Source organism: Lissotriton vulgaris, chromosome 2_1 (assembly GCF_964263255.1).
Source record: "Lissotriton vulgaris chromosome 2_1, aLisVul1.2, whole genome shotgun sequence".
NCBI classification, from domain to species: Eukaryota; Metazoa; Chordata; class Amphibia; order Caudata; family Salamandridae; genus Lissotriton; species Lissotriton vulgaris.
The window spans coordinates 147,829,741-147,857,362 of record NC_141687.1 but is presented as its reverse complement, the minus strand read 5'-3'; the positions used below and the strand labels follow the sequence as shown (position 1 = coordinate 147,857,362).

The 27,622-nt window shown below is 48.9% G+C and overlaps 1 protein-coding gene across 4 annotated transcripts in view; it reads left to right on the top strand.

Annotated features, from left to right (window-relative positions):
• The window catches only part of GTF2I (general transcription factor IIi), a 1,434,650-nt gene that overhangs the window by 1,382,998 nt on the left and 24,030 nt on the right, over positions 1 to 27,622 (top strand). For all 4 annotated transcript variants that reach the window (XM_086954596.1, XM_086954597.1, XM_086954594.1 and 1 more), the window contains one exon: positions 13,146 to 13,187. In XM_086954596.1, coding sequence (XP_086810722.1) covers positions 13,146 to 13,187 — 42 coding nt within the window. The remainder of the gene's footprint in view (positions 1 to 13,145; positions 13,188 to 27,622) is intronic.

Here is a 27,622-nt window from a genome sequence, read left to right as displayed (position 1 = left end):
TACCATAGACTTTTGTCCCGCATCTCGCGTGAGAGTGCACACACTGCACCCGAGTCCCCTAGGCCTCCTAGACATAATCTAACGATTCCCTAGTCAAGTCCTAGCGATTCCAAAAGCTATTAGTACTGTACTTACCTGCTAGGAATTTCGCATTCCACTTTCAGAGTATATGGTTTTCCGTGCCCCTCGGGCATTTGTATATACTGTGCTAACTTAAGTATTTTTGTAAGAGTTTTGGTTTGTGCTTAGTACCCTGTCCTCATAAAGAGTACAGGGCTGTTGTGATCTTTAAATAAATAACTGTTTATTTTCATAACACTTGTGTGGTGTCCTTTCACTTGGTGTTCAAGGGGTATATGTGTGGTAAACAGCTGGCTTAACGCGCCCTCTCGAGTCTTTAGCCTTAGACTGCTCGTATCCACGCTACTAGGATAGCTGGTCTATAAGGTTGACTTACAACCAATCATCAATAAGGGTTGCTGGACTGATACATAGTGTTCACTAGAATAGTGAGCACTGCATATCAGGCCACCTTCTCACATTGGTGAGCAGCGGTTGGGATTTGAGCTTGCTGTTGTTTTACCACACGTATCCTAAGAATATCTTGTTGAAAGATCACATAAAGGACTGTTAGGTACATATAACTAAAGCTTAGAATACTCTGAGTTCTACTGAACCAGCTGTTGTAGCTCCTCAAGGCTTAGCACACCTTGGCTGCAACTCTTAGCAAGGGATCAGTAGGTAAACACATAGTGTAGGTAGGTGCATCACTTACACCACACTAGAATCAGCATGTCAGACAAAGGAGGAAACTCTGAGTATCCCCTTGTGTCAGTGGACCTTCCACAGGTCACTTCTAAATATGCTGCTCTTAGCTTCCATGAGATGAGACAAGTGTGTACTCTCAGGAAACTAAAACAGGGGTCTAACCCCACCACTTCCTTTCTGATTGGTCTCTTAGAGGCTTATGATGCCAGTAGGGCTGGTAACCCAGACCCTTCTAATCCAGAAGGAAGTTTGCCCTCCTTACAGGGTCCCTTTGATATCCATCCCCTCCATGAGGCAGATGATGCTGAGGAGGAGGATGAGTTGTCTGGGGATGAGGCAGATAAGGGACAGGTAGAGGTCAGTAGACTAACCCGGACCAACTTAAGCAGACATGAGAGGGACTCTAGGGGAGCCCTGGGGCCACTCTCAGGTCAGCTTAACATTGGGAATGGACGAGTTAGGTCTCTATCTAGAGGCTCTAACAGATCCCTTCATACCAATGGCTCTCAACGTTCCTCTCAAAGGGGAATGACATCTCCCCAGAGGAGAGTGTATGAGGCAAAGGAAAAGGCAGCCAATCTGAGGATTGAAAGGGAAGAACTTGCCCTGGCCAAAGAAAGGCTTGCCTTTGCTAGAGAGCAACAATTGAGTGGGGCAGTCCCCACTGGTGGCAGCAATAATCCTAGCAATAGGGAAAGGAGTTTTGATAAAAAGCACCTGAATAAGATAGTGCCCCCCTTTAAAGAAGGGGATGACATCCACAAATGGATTACTGCTTTGGAGAGAGCCTGCACTGTGCAGGGTGTTCCCCAAAGTCAGTGGGCAGCTATCTTGTGGCTCTCCTTTGATGGTAAAGGTAGAGATAAGCTCCTCACCACAAGGGTGGAGGATGCTAACAATTACCAAATCTTGAAGAATACACTGGTTGATGGGTTTGGTTTAACCACTGAACAATACAGGATGCTGTTCAGAGACACCCAGAAAACTCAGTCTCAAGATTGGACTGACTTTGTTGATTGTGCCACTAAGGCTTTTGAAGGCTGGCTACTGGGTAGTAAGGTTACTGATTTTAAAGGATTGTATAATCTAATTATGAGGGAGCAAATCTTAAATAATTGTCAGAACCAGTTATTACATCAGCACCTGGTAGACTCTGATCTGACCTCTCCACAGGAATTGGGTAAGAGGGCAGACAAATGGGTCAGAACCAGGGTTAGGCCTAAAAACCAGGGTGGTGACCAGAAAAAGGAATCAACCAAGCCTCAAGAGAAGGGTGGGGATAAATCCTCAGAGAAGACTTCCCAAGGGCCCCAAAACTCCAACAAGGGTGGTGGGTCCCAGAACACTCCTTCAGAACAAAAGAAACCTTATTGCCATACCTGTAAACAGGTGGGTCATTACAAAAGTGATGTCAGTTGCCCTAAAAATGGTAATAAGGGAAACATACCCCCAGGTAATACTCCTAAACCTCCTGTTACCACTAGTGGTAATCCCCCAGGTGGTGGGAGTGCCCCCAAGAATGTGGTGGGCATTACTTTGGGCAATCAGGAGGACTATGGCCTAGCCAGGTTCCCTGACCACACTCTTGTCTGTGAGACTGGCATGGGGTTTGCCAACTTCACTACTGGACCCCACATTTTGGGAAAGTATAGACAAGAAGTTTTAGTGAATGGTCGGAAAGTTGAGGCATTCAGAGACACAGGGGCCAGCCTCACCATGGTGAGTGACCATCTGGTCCCCTCTGCTCAACTGACCCCTGGTTTTACTTATCAGGTGACAGACATTCATGGAGTGAAGAGAAGGCATCCCATGGCAGTAGTCAAGCTCAGTTGGGGTAATGTCACAGGGCCCATGAGAGTGGCAGTGACAGATAACCTACCTGTAGATTGCTTACTGGGGAATGACCTGGAACTCTCAGCATGGGCTGAGGTGGAGCAAGAAACTCACTCCAGAATGATAGGCCTATCCAGACAGGTTAGTGGGGCAGTAATAGATACAGCCCCAGTCCAAGCACCATTCCTCCCTGAAAAGGTTGGAAGGGCAGTGGTAGCCACTGCCCAGGCTCAGACAGACTTTCCAGAACAGGATAGGAGGGCTGTGACAGTCACAGCCCAAACACAGACTGAGTGCCCTCCTGAAAAGGTTGAAATGGTCTCAGCCTCTACTCAAACAGATAGTGAGGTTGTGAAGCCTGAAACAATGGATCACTCCACTCAAACAGAGAGCATTGAGGAGGAAGAAGAGTCTTCCCCCTCCCAGACACTAGGTGAGAGCCAGCCTCCTCAGGGAACTGACTCTACCCCTGTTGAAGGAACTGCCCCAGAGGTAGTCAGGCCTAGCCTGGCAGAGCCCCTGATGGCAGTGGACCCTTCCCAGGTGGGACCCAGTCTGGAGCAGGTAACCTGCACCTCTCTACCCTGCCTCAGTCAGCCCAGGGCTGTGGAGGTCAGGGAGGCCAGTGGTGGACCCAAAAGGGCCCCCTGTCCAAAAGAACCCCTTAATCAACAGATTAGGATCACTGAAGCTGGTAAACCTAGCCAAGTGAAAATAGAACAGACTCCTGAGGGATCCCCCTTAAAAGTAGTTAGGGAACTCCCACAGCTGGACACTGGTGGGCACAGCCAAACATGGGGCCTAAAAACCCCAGACCTGACCTGTACCTCCAGTAAGCCAAACAGAGGGACTCAGCCTCCAGCTTTAGGTAGCCAGAGGCTGACCCTGAGAGCTCAGTGCATCTCAGCTAAAGAAAGAAAGGCACACATGATGGATGGTGATTGGAGGAAGTTGAGCCCAAAGGTAGAGGAGCCTCACTTCAGTACTCCAACCCAGCATCAGCCTTCTTCTTTCCCAAGACACACCAGAAACAGAGATTCCCTATGGTGGAGACCCTCAGATACCCTTAGGGTGAGGGGTTGCCTAGTGGACCATGACACAGGGGGAAACCAAGCCAGAGCTGGTCCTTCCTTATATGGCCACTTAGGTAATAGAGGCTTACCTGGGCAAGGATAGCCTTATCTCCTTTCGTTTGGGGGGGGGTTGTGTAGGAAGGTACATCCTGACTATGGTTGCCCCCAACTTTTTGCCCTGTGTTTTAGCTGGTTTTGGACATAGTCGACCTGGGACCCTGCCAATCAGGACCCCAGGCCTACTGCTCTCTCTTTAAAATGGATTCCATGTACCCTAGGTACATTTCCAATTGGTACTGGGCCACCTTATCAGACCCTGTAACTCAGGGCATAGGTGTACCCAGGGCTGCCAGGGGCTGCAGCATGTATTATGCCACCCCTGGCTGGCCTCCTAAATTTGACACAACTGGCTGCATGACAGCTGGGGCAAAGTCGTGTAATCACCCTTTGCTGTAGGTGTAGTATACCTATACCTAACCCTAAAATGGACACACAGATTCCTATCAGTCACTCCTATGGCAGGCCTTGACAATCCTGAAGGCAGAGTGCTTGGAATCGTGTGAGATGGTGCTCTGGCATGAGCTGAGCCTGTCTGCAGCTTGCGGAACCAAGTCCTAATAGCTGTTCCATGATATCGCATACCATATACTCTTAAGTGCATTATAATCCTCGCGGTTAAATGCTAACTTTGGTATTGCTTTATCAAAACATGTCGAGTAAGGTGTCATACGAATTGGAATACTAACCCCTCGCCAATTCTGGCGACGGGGTTAGCATTCCACCCTTCTAGAGGGACACGACATGTATGTAACTGTGAACCCCGGTTAAAGTTAACTGAAGCCTCAGCTCCACAAAATGGATGCTGCCACCACAGACACGAGTCTGACCTCCTGCTGCTGGGAGTCCTTCCAGCGAGGGAGGCCTGGACAAAGGGTTTCCTGTCCGGGGCGGTGCTAGCACCGTCCCAGACATGGTTTTGTGTATCCTGGGTAGGCAGGGCTTTTCAGGAAGGTGACTGCTGAGTGGCACCCCGGTGCTCACTACGCATAGGCCAGTCAGAACCAGTTCCAGGGGCACACCAGCCCCTGGCCTGGGGAAGTCCGGCAGGGGAGAGGGGTGTAACCACCCCCCTCCTGGTCCCACCCATAGGCAGGACCTAGTCACCGGGTCAGCCCCCTTTTTTAGTATAAAGATAGGAGCGGGCCCCCTGTTCAAATTAGATCATCTTTGGAATCAAGATACCACTTTCTTCGAAAGGACTTCACGATTTCTTCTTCAAGATTCTCCCTTGTGGCTAAGGAGTAGTCACCCTGCATCCGCAGGCACCATCCTAAAGAACACTGCGGTCTGCTGCAAGTCCTTCATCACGAATCCGACGACCCAGCTCGACGAGACCCGGCTTCCCTGGCCCCTCTGACCTCTACTCACCTCTACAGCCCAGCTGAGAACCGTGAGTGCGACGAGACCTCAAGGGACCGACGATCGCCAAGACTGCACGACATCTTTACTGCAAGCCCACCGTGTCCTCCACTGGTGAGTGCTTTGGGGTCCGAGAAGCCCCGACCCTGCGCAGCTCCAGCACCCAAGATCAGCCCCCCTGCATCTCCACGATCTGCGTGGGGCCCTTCTGCTGTTTGCTGTGCACCGCGTTGTTTGGCTACTAGCCGGCTGGCTTGTGGCCCTCTGAACGACGCCCAACGACTTCACGACTGCTGGTCTGGTTGCTCCAGGCTGGCCTTTGCTTCCTTCTTCAAGAGAGGCACCCCGGACCCTCCTGGTCCACTCCAGACGCCATTTTAGGTCCACCGCGTGGGCTTGAATTTGCCAAGGCTTTGTTGCCCAATCCTGGGTCCAGCGACGCCGACAGCTTCTATCTTCGTGGGACAGCTCGATCCTCCATCCTGGTCGCCGACAACGCCTCCTGGTCCGTGAGATCTTCGAGTCAAGCGTCACCCACTCACCTAGTCGAGGTGGCTACCATCCGGTGCCCTCCTGGTGCCCACTGACTACTGGCTAGTAGTCTCGAACTTGGTCCCCTCTGCTTTCAGGTGTCATCTATCTTCAAGATCCAGGCTTGGATCCGACTGAACTTTCTTCACTGGTCACCGGCCAGCATCTTTTCTTCCGGCTCCTGGTCCGTCTACGAGGATTCCCGACGTCTTTTCAGACCTATGCAGCTGCAGCCCCTGGGCTAGGTAACTTCGGCATTTCGGTGCCCCAGCATAGCCTCACTATCCAAGGGTCAGAATCTACTTTCGTTTTCTCCCTACCAGGTCGGGTTCGCCCGAGAACCCTAACTTTCTAATTCCTAGCTACCATAGACTTTTGTCCCGCATCTCGCGTGAGAGTGCACACACTGCACCCGAGTCCCCTAGGCCTCCTAGACATAATCTAACGATTCCCTAGTCAAGTCCTAGCGATTCCAAAAGCTATTAGTACTGTACTTACCTGCTAGGAATTTCGCATTCCACTTTCAGAGTATATGGTTTTCCGTGCCCCTCGGGCATTTGTATATACTGTGCTAACTTAAGTATTTTTGTAAGAGTTTTGGTTTGTGCTTAGTACCCTGTCCTCATAAAGAGTACAGGGCTGTTGTGATCTTTAAATAAATAACTGTTTATTTTCATAACACTTGTGTGGTGTCCTTTCACTTGGTGTTCAAGGGGTATATGTGTGGTAAACAGCTGGCTTAACGCGCCCTCTCGAGTCTTTAGCCTTAGACTGCTCGTATCCACGCTACTAGGATAGCTGGTCTATAAGGTTGACTTACAACCAATCATCAATAAGGGTTGCTGGACTGATACATAGTGTTCACTAGAATAGTGAGCACTGCATATCAGGCCACCTTCTCACAATGAGGAGGTGCGTGACATCCAGATGGACAGAGTGCACAGAGTGGGCCTGCCCAGGAGGGGCGGTGGGCCACCCCCTGACATCCTCGTTTGTGTCCACGACTTCCAGTTGAAGGAGAGGATATTACGGAAAGCGAGAACCACGACCTCTTTGCAATTTAGGGGCCACCGCCCCCAGCTTTTCCAGGACCTGGCTGCGACGACCTTGCAGAAGCGGAGGGACTTCCGCCCTGTGACCGCCTTCCTCAGGGGCCGCGGAATATCCTACTCCTGGGGCCATCCCTTCCGGATCATCTTCCGTTGGGACAACCGATTGCGACAGATCACCTCCCTGCGGGAGGCGAGAGATCTCCTAGGTATCGAAGAGGCAGACCCAACGCAGGAGGCGCGTGGCTCCCCATCCCGGAGGCGGCGGCGCTCTTCCTCTTGGCACGATGTGGGCCCAGCCGCGGACCGACGACGGCCGGACTCAGCGACTAGCGAGCAGGAGCGAGGGGCTGCGGTGGCCTCGGTGGCTTCCGCCACCATGACGGATTCCCAGATGAGCTCTAGTGCAGCGTGACCCCGATCTTGAAGATTGGCGTCGGAGGGGCTCTTGGCTTGAGGTCCCCGGGGTACTATGGTACTTTTGGTGAAGACACCCCGGACTATGGACCTGGGGGTCCCCAGGTGGACCCCCCCGCCCCAACCCCAGTCCAGTAGGGGACTTCTGAACCACGACCAGCTGGAACTGAAGACTGCGAGGTTCAGGTTCAGTGCCTTGTGTTGTTTTTTGTTGTTTCTTGTTCTTGTTCTTGAGGGGGGGGTGGGTGGGACTCTTGGAAGTCTGAGTATGGGTCTCAGTGCGGGGTGGTTTGGGTTGGGGCTGGGACTATGGGTGGTGGCGGAGGCGTGGTGTGTTGTGGGTGTGCTGAAGATATTTTTGATGACATTCTCCTCCATGTGTGTAAGGTGCTTCGAGGTCTGCCCCTTCTTGACATTTGTGTGCCTTCGACACGTGACTGCCTGGCGCGGCCTGCGGTATATCCATGTGGGCCTCTCAGAGTGGTTGTGGTCTGGCTACTTCCCTCGAACCTTTCCGTGGGCTTGGGTCCTAATGCATGTCTGGGGGCGGTGCGGGCACCGTGGCTGTCTGGCTGTGAGCTTAGCGTGGACTCTGTGCTGCCTCTTATGCCTGTCTGCGTAGGAACGTGGAATGTAAAGGGCCTTAACTCTCCGCAGAAACGGCAGAAGCTCTGGAAGTACATCCTAGACCATCATTTAGATGTGGTGGCCCTCCAGGAAACGCATCTGGCTAGGAGGGATGAGTTGAGGCTTCGTCATAAGCAGTTCCCCCTTATTTACAGGGCATCTGCGGCCACGAAGCATAGAGGGGTGGCCCTGCTATTCCGAGCCTCCCTGCATTTTCAGCCCATGGACGTCAGTGTGGATAGGGATGGTCGCTGGCTGCTAGTGAAGGGTTTGTTGCGTGGCCGCCTGTGTACTTTTGCAGTGCTGTATGCTCCTAATGCGGGTCAGAATGGGTTTCTGCAGGGTTTGTTGGACAGGATGGGGGACTTTGTGGAGGGCCACTTGCTCTTATTGGGGGATTTCAATATGGTCTGGGACAGGGGTTTGGATAGTTCTGGAGGCCGCAGAGCAGACACTGGAGTTTTTTCAGATGACACTAAACGTCAGATAGGGGACATGGGACTGATTGATAGTTGGCGCTCTCTCCACTCTCAGGCCAGGGACTACACCTTCTTTTCCAACGTACATCACTCGTATTCCCGCATTGACTATGTTTTGGTTAGTCAGGCCCTCCGGGGGGATATACAGTTAGCGGACATTCTTCCGCTCTCTCTCTCGGACCACAGCCTCGTGGTTCTGGGGCTGCATTGGGCCACCGGGGGGGATGGTTGGCGAAAGTGGTATTTTCCAGCAGCTCTAGTGCGCGACGAGGTGTCGTGTAAAGCTCTGCGCAAGGCGATTGGTGACTTCTTCCTACTCAACCCACCTGCAGACACGTCGGTGTATACCACGTGGGACGCATGTAAGGCCTCTATACGGGGCACGTGCATCGCCCTCAATGCTAGTTTGAATAAACTGAGGCGTAAGGAACGGGAAGATCTGGAATTGGAGCTGGCCTCCTTAGAGCAGGCTCACAAGGCAAACCCTTCCAGAGTGACTCTGCGCCCCCTGACGGCGGTGCGAGGGAAGCTGAGGGCCCACTACAATAACAGGGCGGAGTTTACTCTTCTGCGTCTTAGGCGCACCTCCTATTCCCAGGGCAACAAGATCGGGCGCCATCTTGCCCGACAACTCAGGGATAAGCGCGAGAAAGAGTATATAGGGGGCATTCGCGACCACATGGGCTCTGTTCAGCACAGAGATGCGGACAAAGCGGCCGTATTCGGGCGCTTTTATACGGCACTCTACTCGGGGGACGCCCTTGACTCGGACGCACAGTCCAAATTCCTGGAGGGTCTATCTCTCCCGAAAGTCTCTGCGGACTGGAATGATTCACTGTCCTCCCCCATCACCCGGGAGGAGGTCTTAGCCGCCATTGCTGGCCTGAAGCTGCACAAGGCCCCAGGGCCAGACGGCTACACGGCCCTCTTCTATAAAACGTTCGCCTCGGAGGTGTGTGACTACCTAGTCTCCCTTTTCAACGCGATGGCATGTGATGGCAGAACCACGGATTCTATGGCGGAAGCGCTAATCACTGTTATTCCCAAGCCGGGGAAGGATCCTACTCTTTGTACATCCTACCGGCCGATCGCGCTTCTCAACTTGGACGCCAAGCTATATTCCTCCATCCTGGCGAGTAGACTGCAAGACTTGATGCCTGCTCTGATCCATCCCGATCAATCGGGGTTTATTAAGGGCAGGCAGACCCATGATAACCTGCGTCGCGTCATACACCTCATCGAAAAGGCGGAACGTTTTCGCATACCTGCGGTACTAGTGGGGCTTGATGCAGAAAAGGCCTTCGACCGCGTAGACTGGGGGTTTTTGCACAAGACACTGCTGGCCTTCGGTTTCTCGCCCTCTTTCGTGAGGATGATTGAGGCCAACTACAGCGGCCCTTCATCTCGAGTGCTGATCAACGGCCATAGGTCCCTTAATTTCCGTCACTCCCGTGGGACGCGTCAGGGATGTCCCCTCTCGCCCCTACTATTTGCTCTTAGTATTGAGCCGTTGGCTGTGGCGGTGCGGGACAATGAGAGGATTTTGGGTCTTCCCTTTACGGGCGAACAACACAAGATCTCGCTCTTTGCGGACGACGTCCTGTTATCTCTCGGGGAGCCGGCGCTATCGCTCCCTCATGTCCACTCGGTACTCACCGCCTACGAAGAGGTGGCGGGCTTCAAGGTCAACTTCGACAAATCCTACGTCCTGAATCTGACCCTATCGGCAGGAGAGGTTCAGCTGGCCCGGTCGCTCACCAAGCTCGCCTGGGCGTCGGAGTCCTTGCTTTACCTGGGCGTGCGGTTGACCCCCTCTGTGAATGCCCTGTTCCAGGCTAACTTCCCTTCGATGTTCTCCTCTATTAGGGCGGAGCTGGAACGATGGAAGCCTAAATTCATCTCGTGGCTAGGCAGGATACACGCTCTTAAAATGGTGCTCCTACCCAAACTGTTATACCTCTTTCAGGCGCTGCCTATTCCAATAGGGCTAGATTACTTCCGCAAACTGAAGACTATTATGCTGAAATTCGTTTGGCAGGGCGGCCGTGCCAGGCTTCCGTTCTCGGTCCTACGGCGCCCACGCTTGGAGGGAGGGGTTGGCTTTCCGGACATGCACTTGTACTACAAAGCCGCCCAACTGAGGGTCATCGTGGAGTGGTCACAACAACTGTCGGAAAAGCACTGGCTCCACATGGATCGGAGCGTAGCGGGCCGATCCATCTGGGATTTAGCCTGGAAGCCTAAAGCAGACCGGCCCAAAAATGCCTACATTAGCACCCCCACGAGTACGGTATTGAAGGTCTGGGACACGGTGAGCGGTGACGACCGCTGGACCACATTCCCGTCCCCGTTCACCCCGATCCACTTCAATCCGGCTTTTGCCCCGGCCCTGGAGGAAGGTCCCTTTGACGCTTGGAGGGAGGGAGGATGTAGATCCCTCACCCATTTATTCCATGGCGCCGAGCCCCTCACTTTCCACAACTGCATGAGGGACTATGGCGTCCTTCCGACAGAACGCTACAGACATCTCCAACTCCTACATTGGGCAACATCGCCCGCAGTAGTGGACGCGGCTACTAGACCCTTGTCGAAATTCGAGTCTTTCATTCTTCACACCTCCACCATGAAGGGGACGATCTCCTTCCTGTACAAACTGTTGTTAGACTCTACCGTGGCACCACGACCGCGCTATCAGGACCATTGGGAATCCACACTGGGGAGGGACATATCTGTGACTGAATGGCAGGCCCTATGGAGAGATGTCTCGACGCACAATCACTCTACTGACCTTAGAGAAGCGCACATGAAGCTTGTTTTTGACTGGTATCTGTATCCCTCTAAATTGCACCACATATTCCCTACTACTTCGGATAGGTGTTGGCGGGGCTGTGGGATGCTTGGAGACTTTAGCCATATATGGTGGGATTGTCCCGCCATCAGACCATTCTGGGCTGAAATTCTCTCCCACGTGAAAGATATCCTGGGCTACCCGATCCCTGACACCATGGCCTTCGTTCTCTTAGGGCTTAGGGACCCACTGCTTGAACATCAGACTAGAGCGGACAAACGTGTTCTGTGGTTATGTTTGGGTGCGGCCAAGATGACTCTGGCGGCTGCGTGGAAGTCCCCGACCGCCCCAGCTCTTTCCTTGTGGCATGCCCGATTGTGGCGTCTGTTGAGCATGGAACGCCTTTCCGACATCTTCTTGGGGCAATTTAAAAATTTTATGTACAACTGGGGCTCACTTGTGAGATTTCTGTCCCGAGGCTTGCCTTCGGCTGTCTGCCCGCCAACGCTGCGGTCTCTTCATCTTTTCCAACTTTGATTGCGAGAATACCTACATTGTATTGTGTGCCTGTTGGTTGCCGCCACCGGGGGGAGGGTGAATGTTGGGGAGGGCTGTGGGTGGAGGGATAGTTGGGGTACTTATCTAGTGTTCTTCCTTTCTTTCTTCTCTCTCTTGCTGCGACTGGCTGTACCTAGGGAGGGTTGCTGGACTATGGGCGGAGCTTGGGCTCTGCGGACACCTGTTCTGGACTGAAAGCCGCACTGGGTGGGGTCTCCCCCATTGTTATGCCTCTGAACTGTGGAGCTCTCTTGCCCTTCCTTATTTGAATGCGCCCTCCCTCCCCCTTTTTGCACCCCCTGTGTGGGGCTGAGTAGCGGTATGTCGCTGTCTTTCCCCCCTTCTGGTTCCCTTCTTCCTATTACCCCCCCCCCTTTTCTTCCGTTTCAACTGATATACTGCAAAATAAAACTTTTACAAAAAAAAAAAAAAAATTACCGAAATATTTACATAATATTAGTCATGTATGTGATGATAGATTTGAAAAAGTCCTTTTGGGTATTCTTTTTACGCTGTTAATCTGGTGTACCCGAGTAGTAGAATTTCGACAAATGACCAAACCTGAATGAACTTTGATACGCAGGACAGAATAACAAGTGCAATTCTGCCACGAACTGACTTCAACCTGAATCTCACATAGTCGTTTTGCATTGCATATAATTTTTAATGCATGGCCCCATTTTTTGTAGATAATGTTAACCTCAGTACATTATCTGTGGGAATCGTAGACCAATCGATCAATTTGCGGGCCCTATGAATTCTGATTAGTATAAATGTTTCAATTTATAATGAATGATTTTTTATTTGTTAGTGATCAAGAATTTGCACCAAGTTCCATGTTCTTTTTTCTTTTTTAATGCTTTAAGAATGTCTTTGGTAGCCCTATTATACAGCATCATGGGACACTATTTTTAAAATTATCCGCATATTGATCTTTGTATTGATGATTTCACATTTGCTGTGCATGATTTACTAAGGGCAAAGCAGTAGTTTTGCTTCCTAGTCGTCCGGTACTATGGTACTATTGAACTTTCTTCTTATATGTGACTATCGATAGGAGATCAAGATAAGCAATCTGCAGATGAAATACTCTCCTTTATAAAAGAAGACGTTACCTTCCTTGAGCACATTGGTTCTGTTGGGTAATTTGCTGAGACTGCAGTTTATTTATTGCTGACCACCTCCCCTTCTTAGTCCTCTTTCGAGCCGTTTGCAAACATCTGGCAACTGATTGGTCCAACGTAGTTCAGGCAGACTAGACTCATGGCAACTTCACCATATCTGCTAAGCGAATGAGTTCTGTATAGATTCTTTCTATGTAAATTTACCCTTTGTGGAAAATTGCCTTGGTCTGGGCTATCTGGACCTCCTTTGGTTACTCCTTTACGAGGTTATAATCACATTAGGCCTGTGTAGTGCAACATCAGTACAACACCCGGGGCATAGAAGGCCCACTGGTTCCATGTGTAGAAAATAGTTGGCATATCGGTAGACTGGAGCGGAGCCGCTTCAAAATAACCAGAGAAACAAAGGATTTAGCCATTGTTATGTAAGTTCCTTCTTTTTCTAACAGTTTACCTAACTAACTTTATTCTCTTTTAAGATGCAGCCATAAAAAGTGCTATAGAAACATCTGCCTCCGAAGGTAAGTGCTAATTATGTTTTCGTGGAACCAATCTTATACTAAATGTATAGCACATGCTTTCATTGTTCATGTATACACAGTGCGAGTTCTGATTATTTAAAAACCACTCAGACCCGATGGCGACCCAGCAGTAATAGCAGTGTGCACTGCCAGTTTAAAAAAAAAAAAATCTACCTTTTATTTAAGTTTATAAATGTAGTTTTGGAACATCTGAGACGACTACAATGTAAAAATAATTTTTTCTCTACTGGGGTATTGGACATTAAAGCATACAGTTTTAATACGATCATTGTGGGTTTTAGTTTATAAATGTATTACTGATTGATTGTTCTCAAGACAGAGCTTTGTTGATAAATACATGAGTGAAAAGGTGGGTGCCACAATATCTACAGTTTGACCTATCTAAGAGTCTCCCTCAGTAGATACATATTTCTTATGGATACATCTGCCTGTGGATTCCTCACCTTTTAAATTACCCCAATGTGCAGATTTCCACTAAAACGTTTCTCCTCAGCTCTCCCATGTAGACAAGGATGTTACAATGGAACAACGCGACTCCGTGTTACTTATTCGGAGCCATAAGAAGACCTCGCCGGCGTGCTATCCTCAGTTCCCTTTTTTCTGCGCCATCAAAGCATAACTATTTTTTCCCAGGCTCTCCATTTCTGGGAGTTTCTTTGTTGCTGTTGCCGCTACTTTGTAGCCGTTAAAGAGGACTACCTCAAGGAAGTCAGATTTCAAGCCATGGTTAGAGTGTGGGGGCCAGATGCCCATCACTGACCCCCCATGAAGAATGTTTATGGTGCCTCTCATCAGATCATGACGTCAGGATATGCACTTCATGCAAGTGCATGAATCTGTAGGCGCAGAAGGCGAGGGAGGCCAAAGAGGGAGGCCAAGGCCAAAATGCAGAACAAAGGTCGCAAGAGGTCTTGGACCCGATCAAAGTCGCCGACTCCACATACTTCGAGGTCTTCTAAAAAGCACAAGAAGAAGCATCGGCATGGTTCTGGGTGTCACTCTTCGAAGGATGCGACTCCGAAGGCGTGCTTCAAACGTCATCACAGGGATGAGATCTTTTTCGACTCCTTCACCAGGGGTGACTCCGGACTAGTCTCCGACTCAGAGGGCAGTGATTTCACCAGCTCCGAGAGATGCAACGCCTCCACTGTTGCCAAAGTCAACTACTCCATCTCTGGCTCCGAGGGTCTCCAGCGCCGCAACCGATGCCAATCTTGATGCCTCCTCTAACGGCTCCAGAACTTGTGGTACAGGATCAAGCATATCCTGCTTTAGCGCTCCGGGATCGGATACATCGCTTTTTTAAATTCAATGTTTGGCTTGTTCGCCAGAGAACTGAACCCTACTGGTGCGCCTGTTGGCATATTCCCTGGGAGGTTTTCCACCTCACTTTCCCCAGGCAGCACTCATGACTTTTATGCCTATGGCTCGAAGCAGTTGGCCTCTTCCGACACCAAGCTTATCTTCGCTGTTGTAGTCTGTGGAGGGTCGAGCTCCTTTAGATGGTTCATCCCCAGCACCATCTGGTTCCGAACTGGTGCCAACTCGACCTCGGACGGCTTCAACTCTGTTTCCTTGGACCTCCCTTCAGCGCAGATCCCAAAGTCACCAGCACCACATCTGGCGCAGCCTACGCTGATTCCGAGGATGCGATCTCGGAGAGAGGCTCAAAGGCTGTTGGAGGAAGAATAATACCAGGAAGAACATGGAGGAGCTGAGGAAGGAGAGATCCTGATCCGGATTTTGAGGGTTTGCAGGAGGCTAGTTTGCCTGATATCTCTACTGAGTTGGAGCTAACATCACCGAAGGGCCTACCGATGCCAGAAGTGACTACATATCACACTGTGATTAGAAAGACTACGGACCTCTTAGAGTTGCCTCTTCCTACAGCGGAGTTCAAATCGAATATTCCTATGGAGGTGCCTCATTCTTCTGCCTTTGTGTCAGAACCTTTCCTTCTCTTCAATGATGCGTTAACAGAGCCAATTCTGGATGTCTGGCAGAAGCCAATGTCCACTCCAGCAGTTTCCAGGACCGTGGCAAGAAGATACAAGGTGGTCCTGGGAATCCTGTATTTCTGTCCACCCATCCTTCTCCAGAAAGTTTGGTGGGCCAGGCTACATGCTACACGCCTGCAGATAGAGAGTCAAAGCGCATAGAGCAATCGGCGAGGAAGGTTTCCTCGTTGGGGAGTATGGCGCTTATGTCCACAAATGCTACATGTCTTTTGGGTCGTTACATCCATGCCTTCCTGGACTCCGCCATGTAGGTTGTCCCAAAGTTGCCAGAGGAGGTGGAAGGGCATTTCTCTGAAGTGTTATCGAATGCCCAAGCTGCTGCCCGACAATTGATCCAGTCTGGTCTGGATACGGCCGACTCTGTAGCTAGAGCAATGGGATCATATGCGGTAACTAGGTGGCACGCCTGGTTGCGTGGTTCAGGATTCTTGTCTGATGTCCAGGCTACATTGCTTGATTTCCCCTATGATGGGTCCCGCCTGCTCGGGGCTAAAGTAGATTCGGCGCCGCAGTGGCTTTAAGGACAGCAAAGCTGCGGCAAGGTCCTTTGGAGCTTCAGACTCAATCCAGGAGCTTTGGCCAGTTATGCAAGTTTCTTTGCTTCGGAAGAAACTTATCCTTTCATGGAAGGCAATAACCGCAGCAGCAGGCGGCAAATCCCTTATGGTCTGGATACGGCCGACTCGGTAGCTAGAGCAATGGGATTATATGCGGTAACTAGGTGGCACGCCTGGTTGCGTGGTTCAGGATTCTTGTCTGATGTCCAGGCTACATTGCTGGATTTCCCCTATGATGGGTCCCGCCTGCTCGGGACTAAAGTGGATTCGGCGCCGCAGTGGCTTTAAGGACAGCAAAGCTGCGGCAAGGTCTTTGGAGCTTCAGACTCAATCCAGGAGCTTTGGCCAGTTATGCAAGTTTCTTGGCTTCGGAAGAAACTTATCCTTTCATGACAGGCAATAACCACAGCAGCAGGCAGCAAATCCCTTATATAGGTCCCACAGGGGAAGGGACAAAGGTTGTCTGCTGAGTGCAGCACAACAACAAGTCTCCTCCTCCTCCTCTTCTGCCTCTCCAGCTGTTGTTGCAGAAAAGCAGCTCTTGCTCTGCCATCCTAGCGCATGTTTGTCCCGTGGCAGGACGGGTGTCTCATTTTCTAAAGAACTGGATGTCTGTTACTACAAATTTCTGAGTTTTGAACATCGTAGCACATGGTTATGCCCTACCCTTCTGGGAGTTTCCCACTCCTTTCCCTCCCCATCGGGGCTTTTGTTCAGAGGAGCATCTTTTGGTTCGCCAGCAGGAGGTTCTGTCATTGCTGCAAAAGGGTGCAATCGAAGTGGTTTCAGAGCATGAAAGGGGTTATTTACACAATGCATATTTTCACATTCCCGTCCTGAATTTGCATCGGAAGCATCTCCGTTTTACGCTGAGGTCTCAACATTACCAGTTTGCGGTCCTTCCGTTCGGCCTTACTTCCACACCTCTGGTCTTGGCGTTGGTGGCAGCTCATCTCAGAAGATCGGGGATTCCTGTCTTTCCCTATCGGGACGACTGCCTGCTCAAAGCAAAGTTGCTAGAGATGGTGCTGCATCATTTGCAGGTAACAGCAGAATTATTGTTCAAGTTTGGGTTTTTGATAAATGCTCCCAGTTGTCACCTGGTGCCCTCTCAGCGCTACCTGTTTATAGGGGCAGTACTGGACACCAGTGTAAGTCATGCCTTCCCGCTTCCACAGAGAATTCAAGACATCCTGGCTTTGCTCCACTTTTTCAGAATGGAGCAGCTGTTTCAGTCCTGAAGGTCTTGCGCTTGCTCAGTCTGTTCGCTTCCTGCATACTGTTGGTCAACCATGCATGCTGGCATATGAGGGCCCCCCTGTGGTGACTCCACAAGCAGTGGTTTCAACAAAAAGGAGATCTTGAGAAGGTGGTCAGAATCTCCAGAGACACAGATCTGCTATGGTGGAGTGTTCCAGGCAACTTGTCTCAAGAGAAGCCGTTTCACCCTCCTTCTCCGGTGGCCACAGTGATAACGAATGCCTCCACTCGAGGATGGGGAACTCAATTGGGGGATCTGGAGGTCAAGGGTGTTTGGTCTCCAGAGGAAAGATTGTTTTACGTCAATCTTTTAGAATTGCGGGCAATACAGTTAGCTCTCAAGGGCTTCCCTCCCTTCGCGGTCAGTTGGTTAAGGTGCCAACGAACAACACTACTGCGATGCTGTACATCAACAAACAGGGATGAATAGCGGTGTATCTTCTCTGCAGAGAGGCTCTACTACTCTGGTCCTGGGCTCAGCACCATCAGATTTGCGCAACTGGCCGGAGACCCGACTGTACATGCGGACAATCTCAGTCGGCAGTATTTGGTCGATCACAAGTTGCGTCTCCCTTCTGTAGGTGGTACATCACATTTACAGGATGTGGGGAATTCCTCAGTTGGACCTATTTGCCACTCACGAGAACGCGCACTGCCTGTCATTCTGCAGTCTCCTTTATACAACGCAGGGAGAGTTGGGGGACGCGTTTCAGTTAGATTGGGGCTCACAGCTTCTTTATGCATTTCACCCTATAACCTTGATTCCACGAGTTCTGAGGAAGATTCGCCAATACCGGACCCAAGTCATATTGATCGCCCCAATTGGCTGTGAAGGCAATTACCTCCTTTGCCTCTCATGGCACCCTCCGCTCTGTCTCCCTCTCAGGGCAGACCAACCCCTCTTGCAAGTGCAGGGGCAGGTTCTACACCTCCAGATCCTGCACCTTCATGCCTGGAGATTGAACGGGCAGCCTGAGTTCTTTCTCTCTCCCACCGGATGTGGTGGACATTCTATTATCAGCCAGAAGACACTGCACCAAATCTGTCTTTTCTGGTAGGTGGGACACATTTGTTAAATGGTGTGGAGAGAAATCAATTGACCCCTTACAGGCCCTTTTATCTTATGTTCTGAGTTTCTCTCTTTCCCTAGCGCAACATGGTTGTTCAGCAGCTACTGTCAAGGGCTACTTATCTGCCTTGTCGGCTTTTCTCTGTTTGCCAAATTAGCCCTTGTTGTTTAAATCTCCCATAGTTATGAGATTCATTAAGGGTCTATCAAATATGTTTCCTCCTTTTAATCAAACCTCAGTGGGATTATAATTTGGTTCTTACATTTTTGATGGGTTCACCCTTTGAAGCATTGCTTATTTGTCACTTAAGGTTTCCAGCATTTAAAACTATATTTTTGTTGGCAATCACTTCCGCTAGGAGGGTTAGTGAATTGCCGGCTCTTAGTTCCAAGCCCTCTTTTACGTCTTTTCATGCGAATAAGATGGGTCTTGGGACCAGAGCTGCTTTCCAGCCTAAGGTGGTCACTCCTTTCCACTTGGGGTAGTTTGTCACCTTGCCCACTTTCTACCCTCCACCTCACCCTTCTAAGGAGGAGGAGAGATTTCATCGCCAGGACCCCCAGAGGGTAGTCCGCTTCTACTTGGACAGAACCAGGGACTTCAGGTTGGATGATCAATTCTTAATTGGTTATGTGGGCAAGATGAAGGGCAATGCTGTCCACATAAGAGCGCTATCCAGGTGGATTATCCTGTGCATCAAATTCTGCCATGCCTTGGCCAAAAGGGAGCCTCCTGGAGGTATTTGTGCTCATTCTACCAGAGCTAAGTCTGCTTTGGATACAGGTGTCCCTGTGGTTGACATCTGCAAAGTGGCCTCTCTCTACACTTTTTCAAAGCACTATTGTTTGAATTTGGAAGTGAGGAGGGACGGCCGTTTTGCTCGTTCTGTGCCAAAGATTTGTTGGTATAGGCAGGCAGGCACCCTCCACTCGGAGTGGGACTGCTTGGGGATTCTATTCAAATGTTGTGGAATCCACAGGCAGATGTATTTATCAGAAGAACAAGTTACTTACCTTCGGTAATGCTTTTTCTGGTGGATACAGTATCTGCCTGTGGATTCTTCCCTGACCCACCCGCCTCCCCATTGCCTGACTGCTTATTCTGAAAAGTAAACAATGTGTATTGTATGTGATTCATTGCTGGGATCATGAGATGGTTGACATTAAAAAATGTCTATGATGAGAAATTTCCAGGTTTGGTTGTGTTTGTATACTTGTGAAAATGTTGTTGGGTCACCCGTTTGCCTCAAAGACACGGAAAAATTGGTTGGGACAGATGTGAGAATGCCAACGAGGTCGTCTTATGGCTCCGATGATGTCACGAGGAATTGTGTGGGGAGCCGTTCCATTGTGACGTCCTTGTCGACGTGGAAGAGCAGAGGAGAAAAGTTTCTGTGGAATGCTGCGCATTGGGGTAATTTGAATGGTGAGGAATCCACAGGCAGATACTGTGTTCACTAGAAAAAGCTTTACCGAAGGTAAGTAACTGAAGCGGGGGTTTCAGTAAGTCCATTTGAACTGTCCATTTATTTATTTATGTATTTTGCTGTCAGCACCCCAGTTTGCATCGTGTCAGAGCTCTCATCCTGTTTTGGGCCAGAAAGTCGTCTTCATGGCTCTGAGCGTCATTACCTTCATTATATGAATCACCTGGCAAGTTGCTGTAGGTGTGTTTTTTATTTTTACCCCAGTACAAATGAGCCACATGTGTTACCCTATTTACATGGATTGTGACCCTAGAGCTTGGCTCTGAGGTCTAGGGTACACTGAAAGTGCAGCCCGCCTTTACTGAGCGTGGCTACTGCCCTTTCTACCCTAGCCTGTGGTACACTGACAGAGGTGGCAGCATTAATCTATAGTCAGGTGTGTTGCTCTACCTTTGAGGAGGGGTCACATGCCAGTCTCCATTTACTATGTTCAGTCTCCCTTACCTGGGTTGTTTTGGCATCTATTGTATCTGGCATTTGTGTGTTGAGAGCGAGCGTGTTCACTTGATGAGGATGGAGTTTTGAGCCATTGTGTTTAGTATAATCGGAGCTTGTACTGTTCTGCTGGATAGTCTACTGCCCTTATTCCCCTCCCTATTCCTTGCAGCAGCTTGGTGGTTTTGGGAGGGAAATAGCTTTTGTGTGTTTTTAACTCAGACTTTCTATCTACTGGGTGATGGTTATTCTTGTCTAACCAGGGCCTCTTTGCATGGAGTTAATTAACATTCATTCCTGGGAATAAAACGCATAAGTAACAATATTTTTTCTTACTTTTCTTTATTAAACAGTGACTCAGTCCCCTATAGCTATACAGAGAGCATGATCATAACATTAATATAGAATTGCAACACTGAGACCGATTCAAGGCAGGTATATCATGCCGACAGACCCCGTCACCACAGTAGAGACAGATCTCAACCTCGTTCTTGATCACCATGTTAAGACACTCTACCCTGCCCATGACAGCTGTCCTGTAGGTGTGGCATTATTGATTCTTGTGCTCAACCCAGGGTCCTCATACCTTATCCCATTTTCTACGGTATCCTCGGCTCTGATAGATCACTTTCTCAGCGACTCATAAGTAACAATAGATCGTGAAGGAGTTCGGCATTCTCTCCCCATGCATTGAACATGCCTCCAAGATTTGCGGGTCAATCAGGACTCAAAGGTAACAGACCCCCTGATTGGATTAGCCTGTGCGTCAGGGAATAATAGGACTGGCCTCATTGGCCAGAGGCCTCTTTAACATTTAACTCATTTTCATTAAAAGGCCACAGGCCAGCACAAGAGAGTAAGCATGGTTCCTCACATTTAGAATATCCCCAGGCACTAGGCTGGATGTGTAAGTTTCTTCAGCATAGCCCGTCCAGCGCTCCAATACCTGGTGAAACACTGATCCTCGTTGATTCTGCGCCACCCTGGAAGTGACTACTGGAGCTGAATATAGATACCACCCAAATGCGCAGACATCCGTTCTTTTCTTTCAGCGCATTTGTACTCCAATCCAGATCTGGCTTCTAAGGTTTTTTTCTCTCTAAAAATCTTCCAGTGTGCAAGGAAATATAACCCCTTCTTAAAACCACAAGGTTTAAGCTTTGTAGGGACTGTTGCAACCAGAGATCAATGACAGATCCCCATGAGGTGTCCCTCTGGTGTTTGGGTTGGGGCCAAGTTGTGCGCGGACTGTACCCTGATGAATCGGCTGGTGATCCAAGGATGTGTAGCCAAGTTGTATGTTCCCAAGCAACGCAGGAAGTTGCATAAGGGCGTCTCTAGCTCGAAGTCAAGGTTGCGGACTCGTGCCTGCTCTAGGGGCTGTTCCCTCGACAGGCTGTCATCACATTCCAGGTCTTCGTGTACGTTAAAGTCCAAAAAGAAGCACAAGACTTTCCAGTGGGCCTTGTTCTAGCCTTGCCACTCTCCTACTGAGTAGTCGCGAGGACGTCAAGGTGCCACTTGTTCTCACTCCTGTTCCCCCCACTGCCATTCCTTTCTGCCCAATCACACCTTTCACCATTTTCAGAGCGGGTTTGTTCATTTTACTGCAGGAAGTTCAGGCTGTCTCGGAAAAAACAGCAATAATCGTGGTAGTCACAACACACCTTTGGAGGTAAATGGTACCAGTCTTCCTCTAACTTTAAGACTGGAGGTTTAAGTCAGGCCTGCCAGTGTCAGTTGTGGACCATTTCTCCAGATCACAGAGAAACTCACTACATCATTTGGGTTCATGATCAACGTTCCGAAGTCACACCTGAGTCCTTCGCAGAGGCTGTCTATCATCGGAGCCATCTTGGATTTGGTGTACTTTTGAGTGTTCTTTCCGTGCCAATGATTCCAGAACATTCCAGCTGTTTTCCGGATGTTTCAGAGTTGGTCCTGGGTCCCAGTGAGGGTGGCCCTGATGCTTCTTTGCCTATTAACTTCCTGCTCGTAGACTATGCCAGATGTCACACGTGGGCTCTGCAGTGTGATCAGAAGCCTCAGTAGACCATGTATCAAGGTAACTTGTCAGATTACACCCATGTTTTGGAGTATACTGTAAAAAATCTGCAGAGCTGGCTGCTTGACTGCAGTTAAACCTGTATTTTCTAAGAACAAGGGAAACCCAAAAGGAATGCCACTAGGGTCCTTGGGCAGTAGTATATTTTACAGAACAGAGGACCCTAGTAATTACAGCAGTCATATATACTATCTAGTATATGTCTATCATTCGGTTGATCTCTAATTACTAGGGTCCTCTGTTCTGTAAAATATGCAGTTAAACCTGTGCCAGATCCCTGTCCATACTCCACCCAAAGCTGAAGGTGGTGACAGGTGGAGGTCAGATGACTCTTGCCGCTGTGCATTGATGTCAGTTCCTTTCTTTCTGTGCCATATTACGCAGATCTGGAGCTCGCTCCCAACCAATAGAAGAGCGTGCCTCCTTGACTTTATAGAAGGCGAACCCAAGATACTAAAAGAACTTTTGCTACAAGGACAAACTTCGTGTGAATGTAGCCGTCACTGACATCTTTGTGGGCACCTGGTCTTAGCTCTGTTTCTGTCCTCCATTGACTACGCAGGTTACTGAATGCCACAGGCCGGTGCCAGGCAACCAAGAATTATGCAGCACCCTCTGCCAGAGAGTTCGGTGGTTCAAGCTTCCACCAATAGGATGAACCCCAATTCTTTTCCCACGACTTCTGACAGTCTTGAGACTTCGGAAAGCAGATGTTTTCCTCAGCCATCTAAGCACTCTGTCAGTCAGTGCCAGCTGCTCGCTGGGGAGATATACCCATGGTTTACAGGACATGATTGGTGCGATGTTGCCGGTGGTCTCAGAGGAGGGCTCATGTGACTCAAACTATCCAGGGCGGTCAGGACACCTGACTTCTTCGCAAAGACTCTTTCATTGGAGCCATCCTGAAAACTCTGCAGTTGCAAGCCTTTCCCCCACCATAATGAGAGTGAGAGTGACTATGAGGTTTCTGAAATTCTATACATTGTGCATCTTGCTCTTCTGCTATGCCTTGTAGCATATGCAGACTCTCCAATTGAAACTGATGTTGTAGTGGACCCAGCACTGGTGACATCTATTAAATTCCTCCCAGGTTTCAGAAGAGGATGCAAAAGATGTGCAATTGAGGCACAAAGAGCAATTGGACCATCGACGGACCTCGGTCTCTTCAAGGGCTAACCCTGGCAGATGAGTCGCTGCTGGGATGGAGCAGTTACCTGGGAGAGGTGGAGACCAGAGGACTCTGGTATCTGACAGGGACCGCCACAATAAAAGCCTTTTGGATTTGCAGACTATTTGCCTGATGCCAAAAAATATTTCTACTGCTCATTAAGGAGAGGCTGGTTCAGGTGCTCATGGACAACAGCACTACCATGTAATAACACAACAGGCATGGCAGGGTGGGGTCCTGTATCAGGAGGAAGTTCTTCTTTGGAGGTGCCTGAAGTGTCAGGGCATTTCCCTAGTTGTGAATCACCTATTGGGATCTTTAAACACCAAGGTGGACAAACTCAGCCAATTGTGCATGGCATATTACATATGGTAGTTGCATCCCGATGTGGCATAGGATATCCTCCAGCTATGGAGAGAAGCCTGCCATGACAAAACATTTGCGTGCTGAGTTTCCAAGAAGGCTCCCTTAGAGACGCTTCCCATCTGGAGTGGAGCACGGGAGTCCTGTATGCCTTCCTGCCGCTACCTCTCCTGCCCCAAGTTCTGAAGAAAATCAGGAACAACCAGGTCCTAGTGGCCCAGGATTGGGCAAGGAGAGTGTTGGATCGGGAGCTTCTGAGCGTGAGTGTCTTCAATTGGGCTGCCACTTCAGGAGGATCTTTTGTTGTAGCAGCAGATCAGGGTCTTGCACCAGGGCCTGCACAATCTACACCTCCATGCGTGGGGAATGAGCTGTGACAGTTGACTGCATTCAATCTTGACAAGTTTGTAACCTGGTGTTGCACCCACAAAATTGACTATTTACAGGCCAACATAACAAATGTTTTGTTTATTATTTTATTGCTGGCCCAGCACGGACTTGCTGTGGGCACCTTGAAAGGTTATCTGATGTCCCTTTAACATTTTCGAGACCAGCAGTCTGTTTAAATCACCTGGTTTGCTGGGGTCTGTAGAAGATTTGACTCATTTGTTTCCTTCCAAACCCATTGTGGTTCCACAGTGAGAGTTTACTTTGGTCCTCACCTCACATGCTTGTCAGTGTATCCCACATACAGCTGGACATTACGTCTCCGGATTCTAAAGACTGTATTTCTGATTACAGTGACCCAAGCTCTGTTGGGCTGCCACATTATACCTCCTTTTTTCCAGACAAAGTGGTACTGCAGACCAAGACGGCATTTTGTCCTAAAGTTGTTACTGATTTTCATGTTGGGTGGTCCATCGATCTTCCCACTATATATTTGCCTGCCGCACCCCTCAAAAGAAACATCTTTCACTATATCCTAAAAGAACTTTCAGTTTTTACATCGATTACACCAAGGCCCATCAGCTAGACAATCCGCTCTTTGTAGGGTTTTCTGTGATAAAGAAAGGCAAAGCAGAAGAGAACCCTGTTAATGTTAATAGTCCTCTGCATTAGGATCTGCTACTTGTTTTCGAAGAAGCAGCCTCCAGAAGGATTGAGGGCCCATTCCTCCAAGGCCTAGGCTACTACCAATGCTTTGGCATGCAGAGTGGCTGTCTTAGTTATTTGTCAGGCCACAACATGGGCATCAGTGCACACATTCACGAAGTACTACTGCCGGAAAGGGAATTGTGTCTGTTCAGTCTTGGAGAATTTTGTGGCCGTGTCCTTCCACAGACTCACCTTCAGGGTGATAATGCTCTGGACTGTATTCTAAAGGGTAAGAATCTAAGGTCAGAAGTATCCATCAGAAAAACAGGTTACTTCCCTTCGACAACGCTCTTTCTGGTGGATACTCTAACCGCTGAATCCTCACAGCCCTCCACACTCCCCATTTTGAGGAGTGGATGCTTTTTCCACCACAAAGACTCGGCAATGAGGAATCTGAACATTTTTAATCGTTAATTATTGTTGGTCTACGCATCTGAGGGCACATACAAAGACAGGAAGGAAACTAACAATTGCACGCAGCGGTGGCTGTTATGTTATGTTAATATATTTATTAAGCGCACTCCTTTTATCACTTCTGGGTGAGAACAAATTCTGCATGTAGCTGCACAACACCACCTACTGGTGCATGAGTGCAATGCTGTTTGAATCTTCTGGATCCCGTCTGGCTCCTGGGGATATTCTAAAGGTGAGGAATCTACGATTAGATAGTGTATCCACCAGAAAGAGCATTAGCAAAGTTCAGTAGCTTGTTCTTGTTCTGCATCATAAGGATGAGAATGTTCTTCATACAGAATTTCTCCATACATTGGTGAGGGATTTTGCCAAATGCAGCTTGATAGATGCTGTGATGTCTTTCGCTTAAGCTAATCACTAATATTCTCCAGTCATAGTCTACATTGGTGTCAAGTACATTTCCATATCCCAGTTCTGGGTTTCCTGAAAGGTAAATTCTTTCTTTTAGATGTTCAATTGGGATAAAAAATAATAATAATATTTTACAATTGCAACTTATATTGCTGTTTTGATGATGTATATATGTGGGCATTCTGTTTTAGAGTTCACATCTACACTCCTGTTTCTTTGTGCTGGATACACAGTTTCATTGTCTAAAATGTTTTAAATGGATGAATATCCCACCTTTTCATTGACTCTGTTGACACAGAGATTGGCTTTCATGCCACACATTGCCAGTATTATTATTTTGTAGTTACAACCCAAAATATTTTTTACGAAGTTAAATTGGTAGTTTGTTTATTTATTTCAGGTTTTATAGAGTGCGAAAATGACCCGTTAGGCTATCAGAGCGCTTTACAGGGATAAACATGTTACGTACACCATTAGGCATAGGCAAAAAAATAAGGAATGGGGGTTAGGGAATTGAACAAGAATAGGACAAACGCCAGAGTTCTATACAATAATCAGTGCAGAACCAAAATCAGCGAACGACATGTAAGCGATAAAAAGGGAAAACCAGCAACTGTACACAAGGGGACAGAAGATAGTAAAAGGCAGAGGGAACCGGCAGAACATTTGAAGGCGTGAGAGTTGGTACACAGAGAGTGCCAAGCAGTATAGGAGATTATGCACAGAAACAAAAGTCCTGAAAAAAGGCGGTGTGTGCAATCAAGGAGAGTTATTGAAGGAATTTGCTCAATAGAAAGGTTTTAGCTTCCTTTTTGAAGATTGACAGAGAAGGTATTCTTCTGATGGAGGATGGTAGCAAGTACCAGATTCTTGGAGCAGCCCCAGAGAACTTGCGGTTATAAGTTTTTTCCTTTCGGAAGCGGGGTGGCTGGAGCACAAGGTCTCTGGCGGACTGGGAGTTTCTGAGTTTCTAAGATACCACAATTTTCTTTCTGGGCGAGGTATGCCGGGGAGTTCGTGTACAGGGCTTTGTGATGCAGGCCAGCTTGAGCTGGATTCTGGCCTCGATAGGAAGCCAGTTCAAGGCCTTCAGATGAGGTGAAATGTGGTCAAAATTTTCTTGAGCCAATTAAGAGTCTAGCTGCTGTGTTGAGACAAGCTTTTAGAGGGGCCATGGAAGTCTTTGATAGGCCAGATAGGGGAGAGCAGTCGTATTCAATTCTGGAGATAACTAACGCCTAAACTGCATTTTTTAGGTCTGCAGTTTCAAGGAAGGGTTTTAGTTTTCTCAAGTAGATTAGATGGAACCTGGCCGTTTTGGCCATCGAGTTGATGTGTTCGCGCATATTCAGTTGCTGTCCAATGTTATACCAAGAGATTTGGCAGAATCCACTATGGTCGGTGTGCTGTTGAGTGCTGTGATCGAGTTAATCCATTTCCGGGTGTCATTGGAGTTATTAGGGGGTGAGATGAGGAGGAACTCTGTTTTTTGGGCATTCAGTTTGAGCTGGTTATTGGCGAGCCATTGAACATTTAGTTTCAGGGCGTTGTTCAGGTGGGTAATCTCCTCCAGAGAAGATATTTTGATGAATATATGGTTATCATCGGCGTACATGTGGAAGGAGATGTTGGCTGTGCGAAGGATTTCAGCTAAGGGTTCAAGGTAGAGATTGAAGAGAGTAGGGGACACAGTAGAGCCTTGAGGGACACTTAGTGATATTAGGGAGGGAGCAGATAGGTTGCTGTTTACTAAGATTCTCTGGGTGTGGTTCTGGAGGAAGGAACCAAACCATTTGATGACAGGACCTCCTACACCCATCCTGTGTTCGAGGCGTTCGAGTCGTTTCTCATGGTTGACGGTGTTGAATGCCGAAGAGAGGTCCAGAAGGATCAGGAGGCAACTTTTGTCATGGTCAAGGGCTTGGAGAGCATCATCAACAATGTATAGACTAGTAGTTTGAGGGCTGTGTCCAGGCCTGAAACCAGATTGGAAATCGTCGAGCAGATTGAAATTAGCGATATGTTGGCTGAGTTGTAGCTGCACACATTTCTCCAGCACTTTTGCAAGAAGA